The sequence below is a fragment of the Brassica rapa genome, chromosome A02, assembly GCF_000309985.2.
Source record: "Brassica rapa cultivar Chiifu-401-42 chromosome A02, CAAS_Brap_v3.01, whole genome shotgun sequence".
In the NCBI taxonomy this organism is placed as follows: domain Eukaryota; kingdom Viridiplantae; phylum Streptophyta; class Magnoliopsida; order Brassicales; family Brassicaceae; genus Brassica; species Brassica rapa.
In genome coordinates this window covers 26,814,187-26,830,022 of record NC_024796.2, presented here as the reverse complement: position 1 = coordinate 26,830,022, position 15,836 = coordinate 26,814,187, and the positions used below count along the sequence as shown (strand labels likewise).

General features: G+C 32.6%; 2 protein-coding genes across 2 annotated transcripts; both read left to right on the top strand.

Annotated features, from left to right (window-relative positions):
* Window positions 1-3,291: 3,291 nt before the first annotated feature.
* LOC103854173 (protein AIG2 A) lies at window positions 3,292-5,880 on the top strand. Its single transcript, XM_009131101.3, has 5 exons — window positions 3,292-3,672; window positions 3,751-3,823; window positions 4,401-4,493; window positions 4,575-4,658; window positions 4,790-5,880. The coding sequence occupies exons 1-5, from the start codon at window positions 3,551-3,553 to the stop codon at window positions 4,919-4,921; spliced, it is 504 nt and encodes a 167-aa protein (XP_009129349.1). The 5' UTR covers window positions 3,292-3,550; the 3' UTR covers window positions 4,922-5,880.
* Window positions 5,881-8,314: 2,434 nt separating this feature from the next.
* On the top strand, window positions 8,315-9,744 carry LOC103854174 (protein AIG2 B). The gene is made up of 5 exons (XM_009131102.3): window positions 8,315-8,745; window positions 8,845-8,917; window positions 8,999-9,091; window positions 9,169-9,252; window positions 9,358-9,744. Exons 1-5 carry the CDS (start codon window positions 8,621-8,623, stop codon window positions 9,487-9,489), a joined length of 507 nt encoding a protein of 168 aa, XP_009129350.1. The 5' UTR covers window positions 8,315-8,620; the 3' UTR covers window positions 9,490-9,744.
* Window positions 9,745-15,836: the final 6,092 nt, after the last annotated feature.

Sequence of the window (15,836 nt, the reverse complement as noted above, 5' to 3'; positions counted from 1 at the left end):
ACAGACATTGTTAAAGAGATACAAGAGTTCTTTGTGACGAGCAAGCTGCCCCCGAACATTAACGAGACGTTCGTTCGCCTCATCCCGAAGGTCTTAAGCCCCAAGGTTGTCGCAGACTATAGGCCGATCGCCCTTTGTAATGTCTATTACAAGATCATCTCAAAGATCCTCACTAAAAGAATGCAACCGCTGCTCTCGATGGTCATTTCTGAAAACCAATCCGCCTTTGTTCCTGGTAGAGCGATCTCCGACAACGTACTTATCACACATGAAGTACTCTACTTCCTCCAACATTCACAAGCCAAGAAAAGATGCTCTATGGCGGTGAAGACAGACATGAGCAAAGCCTACGATAGGCTCGAGTGGGATTTTATTCAGCTGGTCCTTGAGAGGTTGGGTTTCCACCCTCAATGGTTTTCTTGGATAATGGAATGTGTTTCTTCTGTTACCTATGCCTTCCTCATCAACGGCTCGCCTAGAGGAAAGGTTAAACCGAGCCGAGGCATCCGTCAAGGAGACCCTCTCTCACCCTACATTTTCATTCTTTGTAGCGAAGTGCTCTCGGGACTGTGTAACAGAGCTCAGGAAACAGGTCTCTTGACCGGCATCCGGGTTGCTCGGGATTGTCCCCAAGTGAACCATCTCCTCTTTGCGGACGACACCATGTTCTTTGCCAAGGCAAACAAAGACAATGCCCTGGCGCTAAAAGAGATTCTGCGCCAGTACGAGATGGCCTCGGGCCAATCAATCAACACCAACAAGTCCTCTGTTACTTTCTCCAGGAAAGCCCCTATCACGCTTAAAAATATGGTGAAAGACTGCTTACAAATCCCGAAAGAAGGTGGTATAGGTAAGTATTTGGGGCTACCGGAACACTTTGGCCGGAAAAAACGAGACCTCTTTACGTCGATTGTGGAAAGGATAAAGACAAAGGCTAGCAGCTGGTCGAACAAATATTTATCCACAGCTGGGAAGATGGTGATGTTGAAGAGTGTTCTCTCCCCCATTCCATCCCATGCAATGACTTGCTTTAAACTGCCCCGATCGCTCTGTAAACGCATTCAATCAGCAGTGACCCGCTTCTGGTGGGATGGAAGAAGTGGGAACAGGAAAATGGCTTGGGTCTCTTGGGATAAGATGACAAGACCGAAACAACAGGGAGGCTTGGGTTTCCGAGATTTTGAGAGCTTCAATGACGCTTATCTAGCGAAGTTGAGTTGGCGACTCCATCACAACCCCTCGGGGCTTCTGTCCAGGGTCCTAACCGGGAAATACTGCAGGGACACTTCTTTCTTACAAGTTGAGCACAGAGCCGCGGAATCGCATGGATGGAGAGGAATTTTAATTGGCAGGGACCTCATGATGAGCAACGCGGGCTGGGCAATTGGCAACGGTGAAAGCATCAGCATTTGGAATGACCCCTGGCTCAGCCTCTCCTCACAAGCTCGCCCCATGGGCCCAGCACCTGAGCAATACGCCGAATGGACCGTCAAACACCTTATGCTGCCAAATGGAACAGAGTGGGACAGAGCCATCATTCAGCGAGTGCTACCTCAGGAGGAAGAGAGGATACTCAGCCTAAAGCCGAGCAAACTTGGAGCACCGGATAAACTTATATGGCTCGGAACCAGCTCTGGTATCTACTCAACAAAGACGGGCTACATAAAGGCACTTGAGAGAAGCGAAGAGAATCGCCAACCGATTACGACAGTGGATGTGGACTGGATAAAAAACATTTGGAAACTTCAAACTTCTCCTAAGATCAAGCTCTTTCTCTGGAAAATCTTCCAGGGGGCACTTCCGGTTGGAGATCTCCTAGCGCTAAGAAACATAGGTCCTGCTCAAACGTGCCCAAGATGTGATACAGTTGAATCTATCAACCACCTGTTCCTTCACTGCGAATTCGCACACAATGTATGGAAACTTGCACCTTTCTCTACTTGTGTTGATGTTAGAGGTTTGCTAGATTTAACCTCAGCTTGGGAGGGACTCTGCTCACGTACATGCCTCCCACCGGTGGGAATTGCTTCTGGACCTCTAGCACCTTGGATTCTATGGTCTCTATGGCTTGCTAGAAACAACCGAATCTTTAATAATAAAGACGCTACCCCGGAGGAAGTGATCACAAAAGCTATATCAGCGGCGCAGGAATGGCTAAGAGAACAACAGACGGAAGCCACATCATCTACCAGGCCACCAACACAGCGGCCCCCGGAACCCACAAACGCTACCTTGCTCCACTCGGATGGGGCTTGGCGTGCAGATCTACAACTAACGGGACTGGGATGGACAATTGGCGGAGGAAACCAGACTGGATCCTACATGGCACACTGCCACTTTGTTAACTCCCCACTGATCGCTGAGGGACTGGCGTTACGGGAAGCCCTCTCCTGCTGCATCACCAAGGGTATCCGGTGTGTACTATGCAAATCAGACTCTCTACAACTCATAAGAGCCATCAATGAAGAAGTACCCAACTCAGAGATCTATGGCATTGTCTCTGATATCTTAAACTTAGTCTATGCTTTTGAATTTGTTTCCTTTGTCTGGACTCAACGATCGGAAAACAAGGCTGCTGATGCTCTTGCAAAGCAAGCCTTGTTGAACGAAGTCTTTGTATCCACGAACCGTGTTTTCTAAGTTTCTAATGCAAGTTTGTGTTACAAAAAAAAAAAGATCACATATTCTTCCTTTTGGTGTTTTGATGACATGTGTAATAAGTTCTTACTTTTACACTTCTTCTATGTGTACAATGCAATTAGCTTATCACTAATCACATGTGAACTGAGTCATCTATTTGACCTTGTTTTGTGTTATTATTTTGTCTGCCACATTCTGTTTTTCTTCTTCTGGGATCTTCAGGTTCATTGATAGCAAAGGAGGAGAATGAGACTGATTAGAGGTGTATCTTTTATTAGTTATTGTTACCAATTTTTAGTGTTTCTGTTTGAACTGAGACTAAATCAGTTATATTCATTAAAAGCAAAGGAGGAGAATGAGACTGAATAGAGGTGTCTACTTTACTAGTTATTTTAACCAATTTTTTAGTATTTCTTTTGAGATTTTCAACAATTTGAAAGTGTATCAACTATAGCATACCAGTTTCATAAATGAACATGGACACAACAAATACACTCATACACATACCACAACAATCTGACAATCATACACCATGGGGACTTTTTTGGTTTTGAATTGTAGTGTACGGTCTATGTTTAATTGTAATTTAAGATGTGACGACAAATGTCAACAACTCATACACACCGTACAAGATCAACTTGACTTATTTTAAATGTTCAAAACAAAAATGATGTTAATAACTAAGAAAAGTATGCTTTTGTTTATGATAGAAACAGAGTATGACTGTTGACAAAGAACAAGAAAAAGATTATCATTTCATGACCATTTTACCAGATAAATAAAAAAAATAAGGAGGAAGAAGAAGTCAAGGAAAGTAGGCTACGATACGAGGTTATAAACAGAGCCACTACTTACTCATCTCTCTCACACACATTTTTTCAAACAGAGCACTATCAGAAAGAAGAAGAAGATGAGTAGTTCTGAATCTCCGTCGCACAATGTCTTCGTCTATGGCAGTTTCCAGGAACCAGCAGTCGTGGGTTTGATCCTCGAATGCACTCCCGTCATCGTCTCCGCTCAACTCCACGGCTTGTACTGCATCTTACTTCACATCTCCGTCCTTCCTTTTGGCTTAGATTGATTGTAGACGTGTTATTGTGGATGTTGCAGTCACAGGTACAGACTCAAAGGGCGTTTGCATCCTTGTATTGCTCCTTTTGAGACCGGAGTCATCAACGGCAAGGTTTTGTTCTCATCTCTCTTCTTTTAGCAAACAAAACCTAATCTTCAAAAACTTCTGTGCATGTATGTAATTACTTCTTTCACAAGAAAACGATTTTCTTTCAAAGGACGTGCGCCTCAAGCTAGCTGTTAGGTTAGGAGACTAATTATAAACTTTTTTTTATGAGCCTAATTTAAACAAGTTAATCTTCTTGGGGTATTAGAATTTTAACCAACCAAGTATCATAGAGGATCTTTTGTCAAAAAAAAAAAAAGTATGATAGAGGATCTTATTTTTTTTTTTTTTGTAACTGAAGAGGATCTTACTTTATTTGGGTTTAATTCATTTTCATGAGTTTTCTCAAGCTATGAACACTGTTTTTTGTTTATCTCTGGTTTAATATACTCCACGATAAGTTCAATATGTATACTCCACGATATTTTTTAATGCACGTAAACTAATTAAGTTTGGTTCATTTGAATTCACTTGTGATGAATGAAGGAATAACCTTTTTTATTGTCAAACTTGTATTTTTTTCCTTCTCTGATATTATAATTACTAGTTTTCGATATCTGAAAATGGTTGATGGTTTGTGCAGGTACTAACCGGATTAACAAATGCTCAGCTAGAGAACTTAGATATGATTGAAGGAGCTGAATACGAGAGAAAAACTGTTGAGGTTGTATTGACCGTAAGTTTCACTTCATAATCTCTAATGATCTTTTATGATGATATTACTTAGAGCTTGAAGCTTTGATCTCCCTTTATGCAGGATACGTTGGAGAAAATGCAAGTGGAAGCCTTTATATGGGCCAACAAGGATGATCCTGATATGTATGGAGAATGGGATTTTGAGGTTGAACTCATACGCTTACAAGTTTCCAGAGCATCAAAAACTAATCACAAGTGTTTATTAAGTTTATGTTATATTTATGTTGCTTAATGGTTTTGGCGCAAACATATTGTGTGGATATTTTATTTTGGTAGGAGTGGAAGCGGCTTCACATGGAGAAGTTCATAGAGGCGTCGAAGAAGTTCATCGAATGGAAGAAGAATCCAAATGGCAAAACAAGGGAAGAGTTTGCCAAATTTGTAAATGAAGATCCTCCCGTGGCTTGAAGAATGTGTTATCTAATCTTTATCTATCTTTTACTCAAAAATAAAAGGGTCTGATCAGTGATCAAGGCCATAAGATTATAATAAACTTTGTGAGTTCGAAAACACAAAGATGTTGTACTGTATCTATATCTATATATGAACAAGAGGTATATGTGTTAAGTTTGGTGTCTTAATCTGAACCCAAAAAGTCATTTTGATTTGAAAAATACAAGAAGTTGCAAATGGTTTGGCTTTGACTGGTAGTGATTAAGCCCTCCCCCATATAACCAAATACTGATAAACATTATATTAATCTTTCATAATGGAGTGTAACAAATCGACAACTATTCGTAGGTAGTTAAGTTAAAAGCTAAGACGGTTCTATGCTCAATCTCGTATATTAGTTAGTTCTTTTTATTTTTAAGTTTTTTTTAGATGTTTATTCCAAATGTCGGACAAAACAAATGTTGAACGAAAGAAAACACCTTAATTATAAAATATTATAAAAATAATGAATATGAAAAGACCAACAGAATATCTTAAGATTATAGAATGTTAAAAATATTAAGTAAATCGGGGATTCCTTTTAAGGGTGTTACTAGGTGATTTTCCCGTGCTCATGCACGGATATAAATATTCATAAAGTAAATATATTATAATAATTGATTGCTATTTATTTTTGATTTTAAATTAATTTATAAATTGTGTGCATAATTTATACTAATAATATTATATTTTTTTATTTAATTAGTATTATTTTAGATATGTTATATCTAGTTGTTTTTTACAGTCGATTTAGTTATCATTTGGGTATATTTGATTGTATCTATTTTTCTGAAATCAACTATTAAATGTTTTATTCTAAATATATTAAAATTTTCATTAATTTTCTTATTTGCATTTAGGCTGGTTGTTATCTTAAATATGTAAATATATTTTAGGAAAATTATGTATACCTTAAGATATATTGTGTTTAGAATAAAATAAGAAATAAACTAAAGTATCAGATTTCAAATTACATAAATTAATATAACGATAATACTTTAAAATCTCATGCATATATATAAGTACATACATAAGTAACTCATACATTTTTGGAAGTTCATGAACACATATCAATATTTACAATAATTAAAGTATTTTATAAATTCTAAATAATGTTATGCCTTAGATTTATTGATTGGTAAATTGAGATTTATTTTAAATAATCTTAAAATGAGAATTCATATTTGCTTTGGTATCTTGATCATATACTAAGTTCTACAAACATAAAATTTTAAAGCAAATTATATATTAAGAAAACATATAATTTTAATAATGATAAAATATAATATATATCTCTTGTTAAAGTATATAATGTTATGCTATTTTAAAATATTATGTAAGTATTTGATTTTCTTTGGTATTCACATTATATACAAATATATGTATTTCATATAAGAAAATATAGATATAAAGAAACTATTTTATTACTTCAAAAGTATATTTTGTGTTATTTATAAATATTTTTTTAAATGGAATATTACTATTTTCTGAACTTTCCTTTTTAATGAATTAATATTATATATACATATATTTTCTTTTTTAAATTTACTTTTAAAACTTTATAAATATTTTCTATTTTATAATATATGTTATCTGGAAAATTTTAAAAAAGGAATCTAAAAAAATCAGTAATAGTATTTAAATGTAATATTTTAAATTCATTAAGGGTATCAGTGTAATCAACCATCTTGAGAGTTAATGTGAGCACGACACATAAGAAACTGACTTCTCAAATAATATTATAGAGATATTTATAATAATTAAAATATTTATAAATTCTAAATAATTTTATGCCTTAGATTTATTGAATGGTAAATTGAGATTTATTTTAAATAATCTTAAAATGAGAATTCAGATTTGCTTTGGTATCTTGATCATATATATATTAAGTTCTACAAACATAAAATTTTAAAGCAAATTATATATTAATAAAACATATAATTTTAATAATGATAAAATATAATATATATCTCTCGTTAAAGTATATAGTGTTATGCTATTTTAAAATATTACGTAAGTATTTGATTTTCTTTGGTATTCACATTATATACAAATATATGAATTTCATATAAGAAAATATAGATATAAAGAAACTATTTTATTACTTCAAAAGTATATTTTGTGTTATTTATAAATCTTTTTTTAAATGGAATATTTCGATTTCTGAACTTTCCTTTTTAATGAAATCATATTATATATACATTTATTTTCGTTTTAAAGTTTACTTTTTAAACTTTATAAATATCTCCTTTTTATTATATATGTTATTTGGAAAATTTTAAAAAGGAAACTAAAAAAATGAGTAATAGTATTTAAATGTAATATTTTAAATTCATTAAGGGTATCAGTGTAATCAACCATCGTGAAAGTTAACGTGAGCGCGACACATAAAAAACTGACTTCTCAAATAATATTATAGAGATAGAATGTCTTGTTTATTGCTATTTTTTTTACTAAATTGTTTATTGCTACTTTAGTGGCCTTAATAATGTAGTTTCTGAAGTTAAGAACATTGTTCTTGGTTAAATACATTCTTAACCAATCGTGTACCTTTGATAATTCAATTCTTGATCTCAAAATCATAAACCATCTTTCAGAAAAATTCTCGATCTCAAAATCTGAAAGAGGTGGGTGAGTTTAAAAAAGAAAAAAATCTGAAAGGTGTGAAATTCGGAGGTTTAAAACCATTATGGATTAGCTGACAAGTTTCCACTAATCATTAAAAATTAATGTGTTTCCATGTTATTATATTGTCAAGAAAAAACGGTCTCGCTTCAAAGTTCAAAGCTAATAAGAGTATAAGCAACCCCTATGGTAGTTTCTTACCATGAAATTCAAAAACTATATATTAGTGTATTTAGATAAAGAGTATATTAAAAAAATTGAAAACCCAACTAACAATATCTCATTTAACATATTATTAGTAATTTCCGAAATTTTTTGTATATTTTTAATTCATTATATGTAGTAATACGTGATTTAAGAATTCTATGGTAAAAAACTACCATTGGTGGCGCTCTCAAGAAGAAGGTTCGTGAGTTGGGAACACAAACACAATGTTGTATGAAAGTATATTATTTTATCATTTATGTTGTTTTTATGTCAGAAAGAGGAACAATTTTTGCCCAAAAAAGAAGAAGAACAAGGATTGTGTGTATGTGGTCCAAATCCAAAAGAAAATTTCTTACTGATTTGGAAATGAGATTTGACTTTGGCTAACATATATTGGTCTACAAGCAGGTCCACATACTTATTAAACAGAGAATCCAAAGTATCATGCCTATCCACTAACAGTCTAACACCTCACAGAACTCTACCAAGAAACCCTCACCTCGCCGATATATATAAAAAAAACAGAAGATAAAGCCAGAGGTATTAACTACCTCCAATAATGATAGCCAAAAGCCCTTTTTTTCAAAAAAAAAAAAAAAAAAAAACTACCTCCAATAATATAGGCAACACAATGTCAAAGATACTATAAATATTACATTTTGCAATTTAATATTAAAGCCAATAAATAGACAGCCATACATCTGTTTATTTTGTATTAAATACAGAAAGAAAGAAAGAAAGCTACGTTACGTGATGATGTGCATAAATAAAGGAAGATATTACTAACTCTCTCTCACGTGGATTTCATTTCAAAACTAAACCAACCAGTTTTCAGAGAAGACAATGACTAGTTCCGATCAATCTCTGTCGCACAATGTCTTTGTCTACGGCAGTTTCCAAGAACCATCCGTCGTCAGTTTGATCCTCGGATGCAATCCGGTCGCCGTCTCCGCTCAGCTCCACGGCTTGTACGTCTCTCTTCTTCTTCTTCTTCTTCTTCTTCTTCTTCTTCTTCTTCTTTTGTTCTAAGATCTGGTTAAATCTGATTTCTTGGTTTTGTTTTGCAGTCATGTGTATAGGCTGAAAGGGCGTTTGCATGCATGTATCTCTCCTTCTGAGAATGGACTTAGCAACGGAAAGGTTTTTATTTCGTCTCTATTGTTCTCTTGGTTAACATTGTTCTCTTGGTTCTGAAAAAAAGGTTTGATCGGTTTGGTGCAGATACTAACTGGATTGACAGATGGTCAGCTAGATAACTTAGATATGATTGAAGGAGATGAATACGTGAGGAAGACTGTTGAGGTTGTATTAAACGTAAGTATTATTACTTCACTTCATCGTCTACTAATCTGCTAAAAGATTTGAAGGGTTTATCTCTCCAATTTATATAGGACACTTCTGAGAAGATGAAAGTGGAAACTTATGTATGGGCTAACAAGGATGATCCTGATATGTATGGAGAATGGGATTTCGAGGTTTGATTCATTCCCTCAAGATTTCTCCTTACTACATGATTTAGTCTTTTCTTAGCTTAATGGTTTTAGCGCAAACACTTTTTTCAAATATTTGATTTGGTACAGGAATGGAAGCGGCTTCACATGGAGAAATTCATAGAGGCAGCCAAGAAATTTATTGAATGGAAGAAGAATCCGGATGGGAGATCAAGGGAGGAGTTTGAGAAATATGTACATGAAGATCCTATTGTGGCCTGAAGAATCTATGTGCTTTTGTTTTGTTTCCCATCGAGATGTGTCTTGAAATCACTCTCTCTATCTATATCTTCTACTGCAAGTAAGAGCTTTATGAGTTGAGAACAAAACACACAAAGAATTATCGGTTGTACTGTTTGTGTAACATTGAGTTAGTTGTATGCAGGTGTCGTATCATTATTATTGTACTAGTAATCCAGCTTGTACTTACTTGCAGTTTGAATTGGAAATAAAAACATCCAACCAAGCATCGCAACTTTTGAGATGACTGTGATAGGTCAACACAACCCTCCAATTATTTTGGCAAACCATTAAAACAGTCTAGACAATACGTTTCCCATCATGATGTGTGTTGAAACCACTCTCTTTATCTATGTCTTTTACTGCAAGTAAGAGATTTATGAGTTGAGATTAAAACCCACAAAGAATGAAGTATCTGTTGTACTGGTTGTGTAACATTGAGTTAGTTGTATGTAGGTGTCTTATTTTTTATTTTTAGACCATGATTAAATTTAGTCTCTTAATTGGAGTTTTTATCTAATAGACTGTTTTTAACTTTTTTTTAAGTCTCTTAAATAAAAGATATAAGAAACGTCTCTTAGCCAAAAAGTATAAAAAAACAAAAAAAATATCAAATCACGAATTAAGAACCATGGTTAAGAGACCAGGGTTAATCATGCCTTTTTTTTTTTTTTGAAACACGTACGCCGCAGGTGTCTTATTATTTTACTAGTAATCCAACTTGTACTTTCTGGCAGTTTGAACTGGAAATAAAAACATCCAACCAAATACGTTTCGCAACTTTTGAGATGACTATGATAGGTCAACACAACCTTCCAATTATTTTGGCAAACCATTAATCTTCAATTATACAATACGGCAAGATGTTTGACTTTTTGTATATCTATAATAGATTAATCTACAAAAAAGTTGTTGGTATCCGATTAATCTTCAATTTTTGTATATAATTTTCAAACTCTCTTTTGTTAGATTTTCTTGGTAACACACTAGTATCAATTTATTTGCATAAAACAAGGAAAAAGAGGAAGGAAATATTAATATATCAATCACGATCTTGTGGGAGTCTCTCCAGGTAGGTGGAAAATGGGAAGAGCGTTCGGGATAGAACTCGAGGGAGCAGTGTATACATGCAAATGGTGCGACACATCTCGGCGTCCAAAGTGATATCATCTCTGAGGAGACCGAGGTTTTAATTTCTCACACTTACATCTCATCTTTTAACTTGACACTGCATGCATTTTGACATGCCTCTGATGTTTTCTTTTCAGGATGGTTGCCTCGTATATGTGTTCAGTAGACTGTAAGTGTATTATATGCGCTTCTCACTTGTTTCATGTTGATGTTACTTGAGGATTTTCATCCAATATTATATATATATATCCTTAATTTTGGTGGCAGCTATAATACAATAATTCTGGCTGAAGCAACTGGTGACTTCCATGATATCTTTTGTGTCGGTTGTTCCAACGACATCGGCATTTATGGCGTAAGAAAAGACGACTCAGATTCCACCAAAGCAAACTCAATTCTTCAACTTTATATCTGTGTTCATTGATTGTGTACGTGGTTTCTTTCTCACAGGTAAGTGATCCAAATAGTTTCAGGGTTTTGAGGTAATGTGAATATTTTTACTCTGTTATATCTTCTATATATAGGAAGGGTTTCATTAATATACAACGACATGCTTATAATATGTAGGAGCGAACTCCATGGACCGGAAGGAAGCGATGATGAGGTTTAGGAGTTGGTATGTGCTAAAAAAAAAAGACTATTTGATGTAGAAGTATATATGCTTTTGAATTTCATATTACTTTGTATAGTGTGTGAATAGTCTCAAGAACAAATGACATATTCTTCCTTTTGGGATTTGATGACATTTGAAAGTTATTACTTTTACACTTCTTCCATGTGTACCATGAAATTAGCTATCACTGGTGACATGTGAACTGAGTCATCTATTTGACTTTGTTTTGTGTTATTATTTTGTCTGGCACATTCTGTTTTCTTTTTCTTCTGAGATCGTCAGGTTCATTGATAGCAAAGGAGGAGAATGAGACTGAATATATAGAGGTATAGTTTATTAGTTAATTGTTACCAATTTCCAGTGTTTCTATTTGAGATTTTCAACAATTTGAAAGTGTATCAACTATAGTATACCGGTTTTATAAATGAATATGGACACATACACATTAACAAATACACTCATACCACAACAATCTGACAATCATACACCAGCGGGGTTTTTTGGTTTTGCGGCCTGTGTTTTATTGTAATTTAAGATGTGACGACAAATGTTAAGAACACATACACATCTGTTACTATTGCTTCACACACGTACAAGATCAACTTGACTATTTTAAATGTTCAAAACAAAAATAATATCAGCCAAGAAAAATATGCATTTGTTTATTACGGAAAACAGAGTTTGACCGCTGATGGATCTCGAAATCTAACTTAAAAAACAGGATTAGGGTTTATGTTAATAAATGTCTAATAAATCATGTGTACCCTGAAATTAGCTATCACTAATGACATGTGAACTGAGTCATCTATTTGACTTTGTTTCGTGTTATTATTCTTGTCTGGCACATTCTATTTTCTTTTTCTTCTGAGATCGTCAGGTTTCATTGATAGCAAAGGAGGAGAATGAGACTGAATAAATAGAGGCGTCTAGTTTATTAGTTGTTGTTACCAATATTTAGTGTTTCTTGTAAGATTTTCAACAATTTGAAAGTGTATGAACTATACTGTACCAGGTGTCTAATGGTGAATTTATCTTCTTCACCTTTTACTAAAAAGCCAAGAAAAAAAAGTAGAAAGTAAAACGAATTGGCTTTTTACATTTGATCTCACTTTGAAAGAGATGAGTGATAAAGAATTAAATTGTACAGCCTAATTGATAAGTTGGATATTACATAAACTGGCGCAATGCCCACCTAAAGGCCGAAACCTTGACTTAGTCTTAAACTCTTAACTACTTTTTATCCTCCCTCGAAAATACCTTAATACTTTATTAACCTCAATTTGGATCCAATTGATCTCAAACAAGTTACTTCCGTCATAAACTGAACTAGAGTTTATCCCGCACATCGTGCGGGTATATTTTCATTTTATAAATATATAATTTTGATATTATTATATAAATTTAAATATACAATTTATATCTTAGTGTTATGTATTTTATAACTTTTTAATTTTATTGTTTAGGTTTCTTATTACTTTATTAATGTAGGGGTTTGTTTTATACATTTTACCTTTTTTATTACATTTTCGAGTTTTCATAATTTGAAATAATCACATAAAAAATATTCTTCAACATATGATTTTTGAAAATATATAGCTGTAGAAATAAATTTTTAACATATGTTAATAACGTCATTTGTATAAAAAAATCTGACATGATTAACAAATTTGAACCCGTTTTAGTGGTAGATGATAATTTATTTAAATGAAAGCATTATATTACTTAATTACAAAATTAATTAATGCAATGTTTAATAAAAATTATTTAGAAATTTAGTAGGATTTTGTTAGATTTTTTTAAATAGATTTTGTTATAACTGAAAATAAAATTCAAATCTATAGTTAAAATTAATTTATTATAATATTCCTATTAATTATTATGTCATATTATGTGATTAAAGAAATGGTCCTAGTAGACTTCTAAATAGTAGATAAAAATGGTACTTCTCTTTTAATAGAGAAGATTGTTGCTCTCCTTCTTTTCTTCTTGATATCTTCTCTATTAAAAGAGAACTACCATTTTTATCTACCATTAAAAAGTCATACTAGCCTTATTAGGTTCATTTCATTAATTACATTTATTTAATTATCTACATTAATCTATTAAATATTTAAAGATATTAATAATAAATCAATTTTAACTGTAAATTTAAATTTTATCTTTAGTTATAACAAAATGTTGAGAAAAAATCTAATAAAATCTTTCTAAAAATTTAAAATATTTTATATAATTAATACCATTGATTAATTTCGTAATTAATAAAATATACTATTATACATTAATTTAAATAAGATTTTATTATAAAAAAAATAAAATAAAACGGTATGCTATTTTTCAAATTTTATAATTTTATTCTATATCTTCTTTATTAAAAGAAATACCATAAAAAATCATACTAGGTCTATTTCATCAATTACATCTATTTGATTATTTAAGTTAATATATTTAATATATAACATTTCTAAAAAATCTTATAAATTATATAGATATTAATAAATAAATTTTAACTGTAAATTTAAATTTTATTTCTACTTATAACAAAATATGTTGGAAAAAATCTAACAAAATCTTAATAAAATTTTAAAAAATACTTTTAAATTAATGCAACGATTGATTTCATAATTAATAATATAGTATTATTATAATCTATTTACTTATAAAATCCCACAATATACTAAAATAAATAACATAGAAATATAAATTATGCTAAGAAAATATCAATTCTATAGTAACTAAATAAAATTTTAAAATATGTTGTATTCAGTGTGTAAAAATTAGAAAAAAATGAAGGAGATTCTCAATTTGTTTATTTCATACTATGAATTTATTTTACCAAACTCGAAAATATATTAATATATAATAACAATTAATAATAAAATAAAATGTATAAAACAAATCATTATACATTAATGTAATCGAATAATAAACATAACTAATAACATTATAGATTTAAAAAAAAAATATTATAGATTTACACAATATATAACACTAAAATGTAAATTACATCTTTGAAAGTTTTGCGATGGTATCTGTTATATATTTATAAAATGAAAATCTACCCGCACGGATGTGCATGTGAAAAATCTAGTATTTGTTTAAAACCCTCTCTCTCCCTCTCTCACGACTCCAAAGCAAGATCACCTTTTGGTTCAAATAACTTCTCATCTCCTGCATTTTTCTTGTTGCTTCAGGTTGAAAATTGAACCTTTGTATAATTCAAGTATTGGTAAAAAATAAAATATAAAGTTGTAATGTCAAAATTTTATTTTCAAAATTAGGTGGTTAAAGCGGTAAATGAAGGGTCAAACCTTCTTCTGCACTCCCATCAAATGCCTTCTCTCTCTCTCATCCAACTGTTTTTCGTACAACTTGCTAGTAATGTCTCGAGTAGTAATTTTGTTTCATAATTGTCCAACTGCAGGGGAAGAATGGGTCTTTTGGGGAGTCCTGTTGGGGTTTGCTGCAATGGCGTCCTCTGTTCAAGGATATGATGCTGGATGGGTCAATGCTCATGCCACTTTCTATGGTCGAAGTGATGCTTCAGGAACAATGGGTATGTGTCAACAAAGTTTACCTTCTCTATAAAAAATCATCTCAATGTTTTAAGCTAAATGTCTCTTTTGTCACCAGGTGCAGCTTGTGCGTACGGTAATCTCTACAGCCAAGGATACGGGACCAACACGGCGGCTTTAAGTACTGCTTTGTTCAATAACGGGCTTAGCTGCGGCACGTGTTTCGAGAGATCCGGTGTCAGAGCGACGGGACGTGGTGTTTACATGGTGCTATTGTTGTTATAGCCACCAACTTTTGTCCTCCCAACAACGCTCTGCCTAATAACGCAGGTGGTTGGTGTAGCCCTCCACTTCACCGTTTTGACCTCTCTCAGCTTATTTTTATTTTTTAGGTGAAAAAAAAAATGTTTTGGGTAAATTTTTTATAGTGACTAGAACCCACAGTAAGCGGTACTCCAAATCCAGAAAAATCCCTTAGAATTTTTTTTGGAGAATCATAGTACCACCGCGCCGATAAAAAATCAAACATACGAGCTCTGGTAGTTATTTGTGAGAAGGGGGACCACTGGGATATAAGCCCTTATCTCTCAGCTTATTTTCCAGCGTATTGTTCATTACAAAGCTGGTGTTGTCCCTGTTTCTTACGGAAGGTAACACCACTTATTTAACTGTCCAAAAGTTTCTATCTTTATGTACACTTTCTAAACTTAATTTCAAACTTCTTGTAATGGGTCTTGATCATTATACTGTGTTACTCTGTTTCTCTATGAAAGTATTAAACTTTATGTAATTTAATATATAGGGTTTTTAGTAATAAAACCTTTCAACAAAAGATAAATAGTAAAAAACACTCTCAGTTAAAAATTTTGTGAAATAAAGCCTCAATTTTAATTCCGTTAACATATGTTACTTTCCGTCTAAAAAACCGTGACGGAGGGTGAAATACGTGAACATTTTATAAGTTAAGGGTTTATAATGTATAAAACTTAGTTGAGTGTTTTTTTACGATTCAAAAATAGTTGAAGGATTTTATCTCTAAAAGTCATTAAATATTTTTAAATCTTTATTATCAT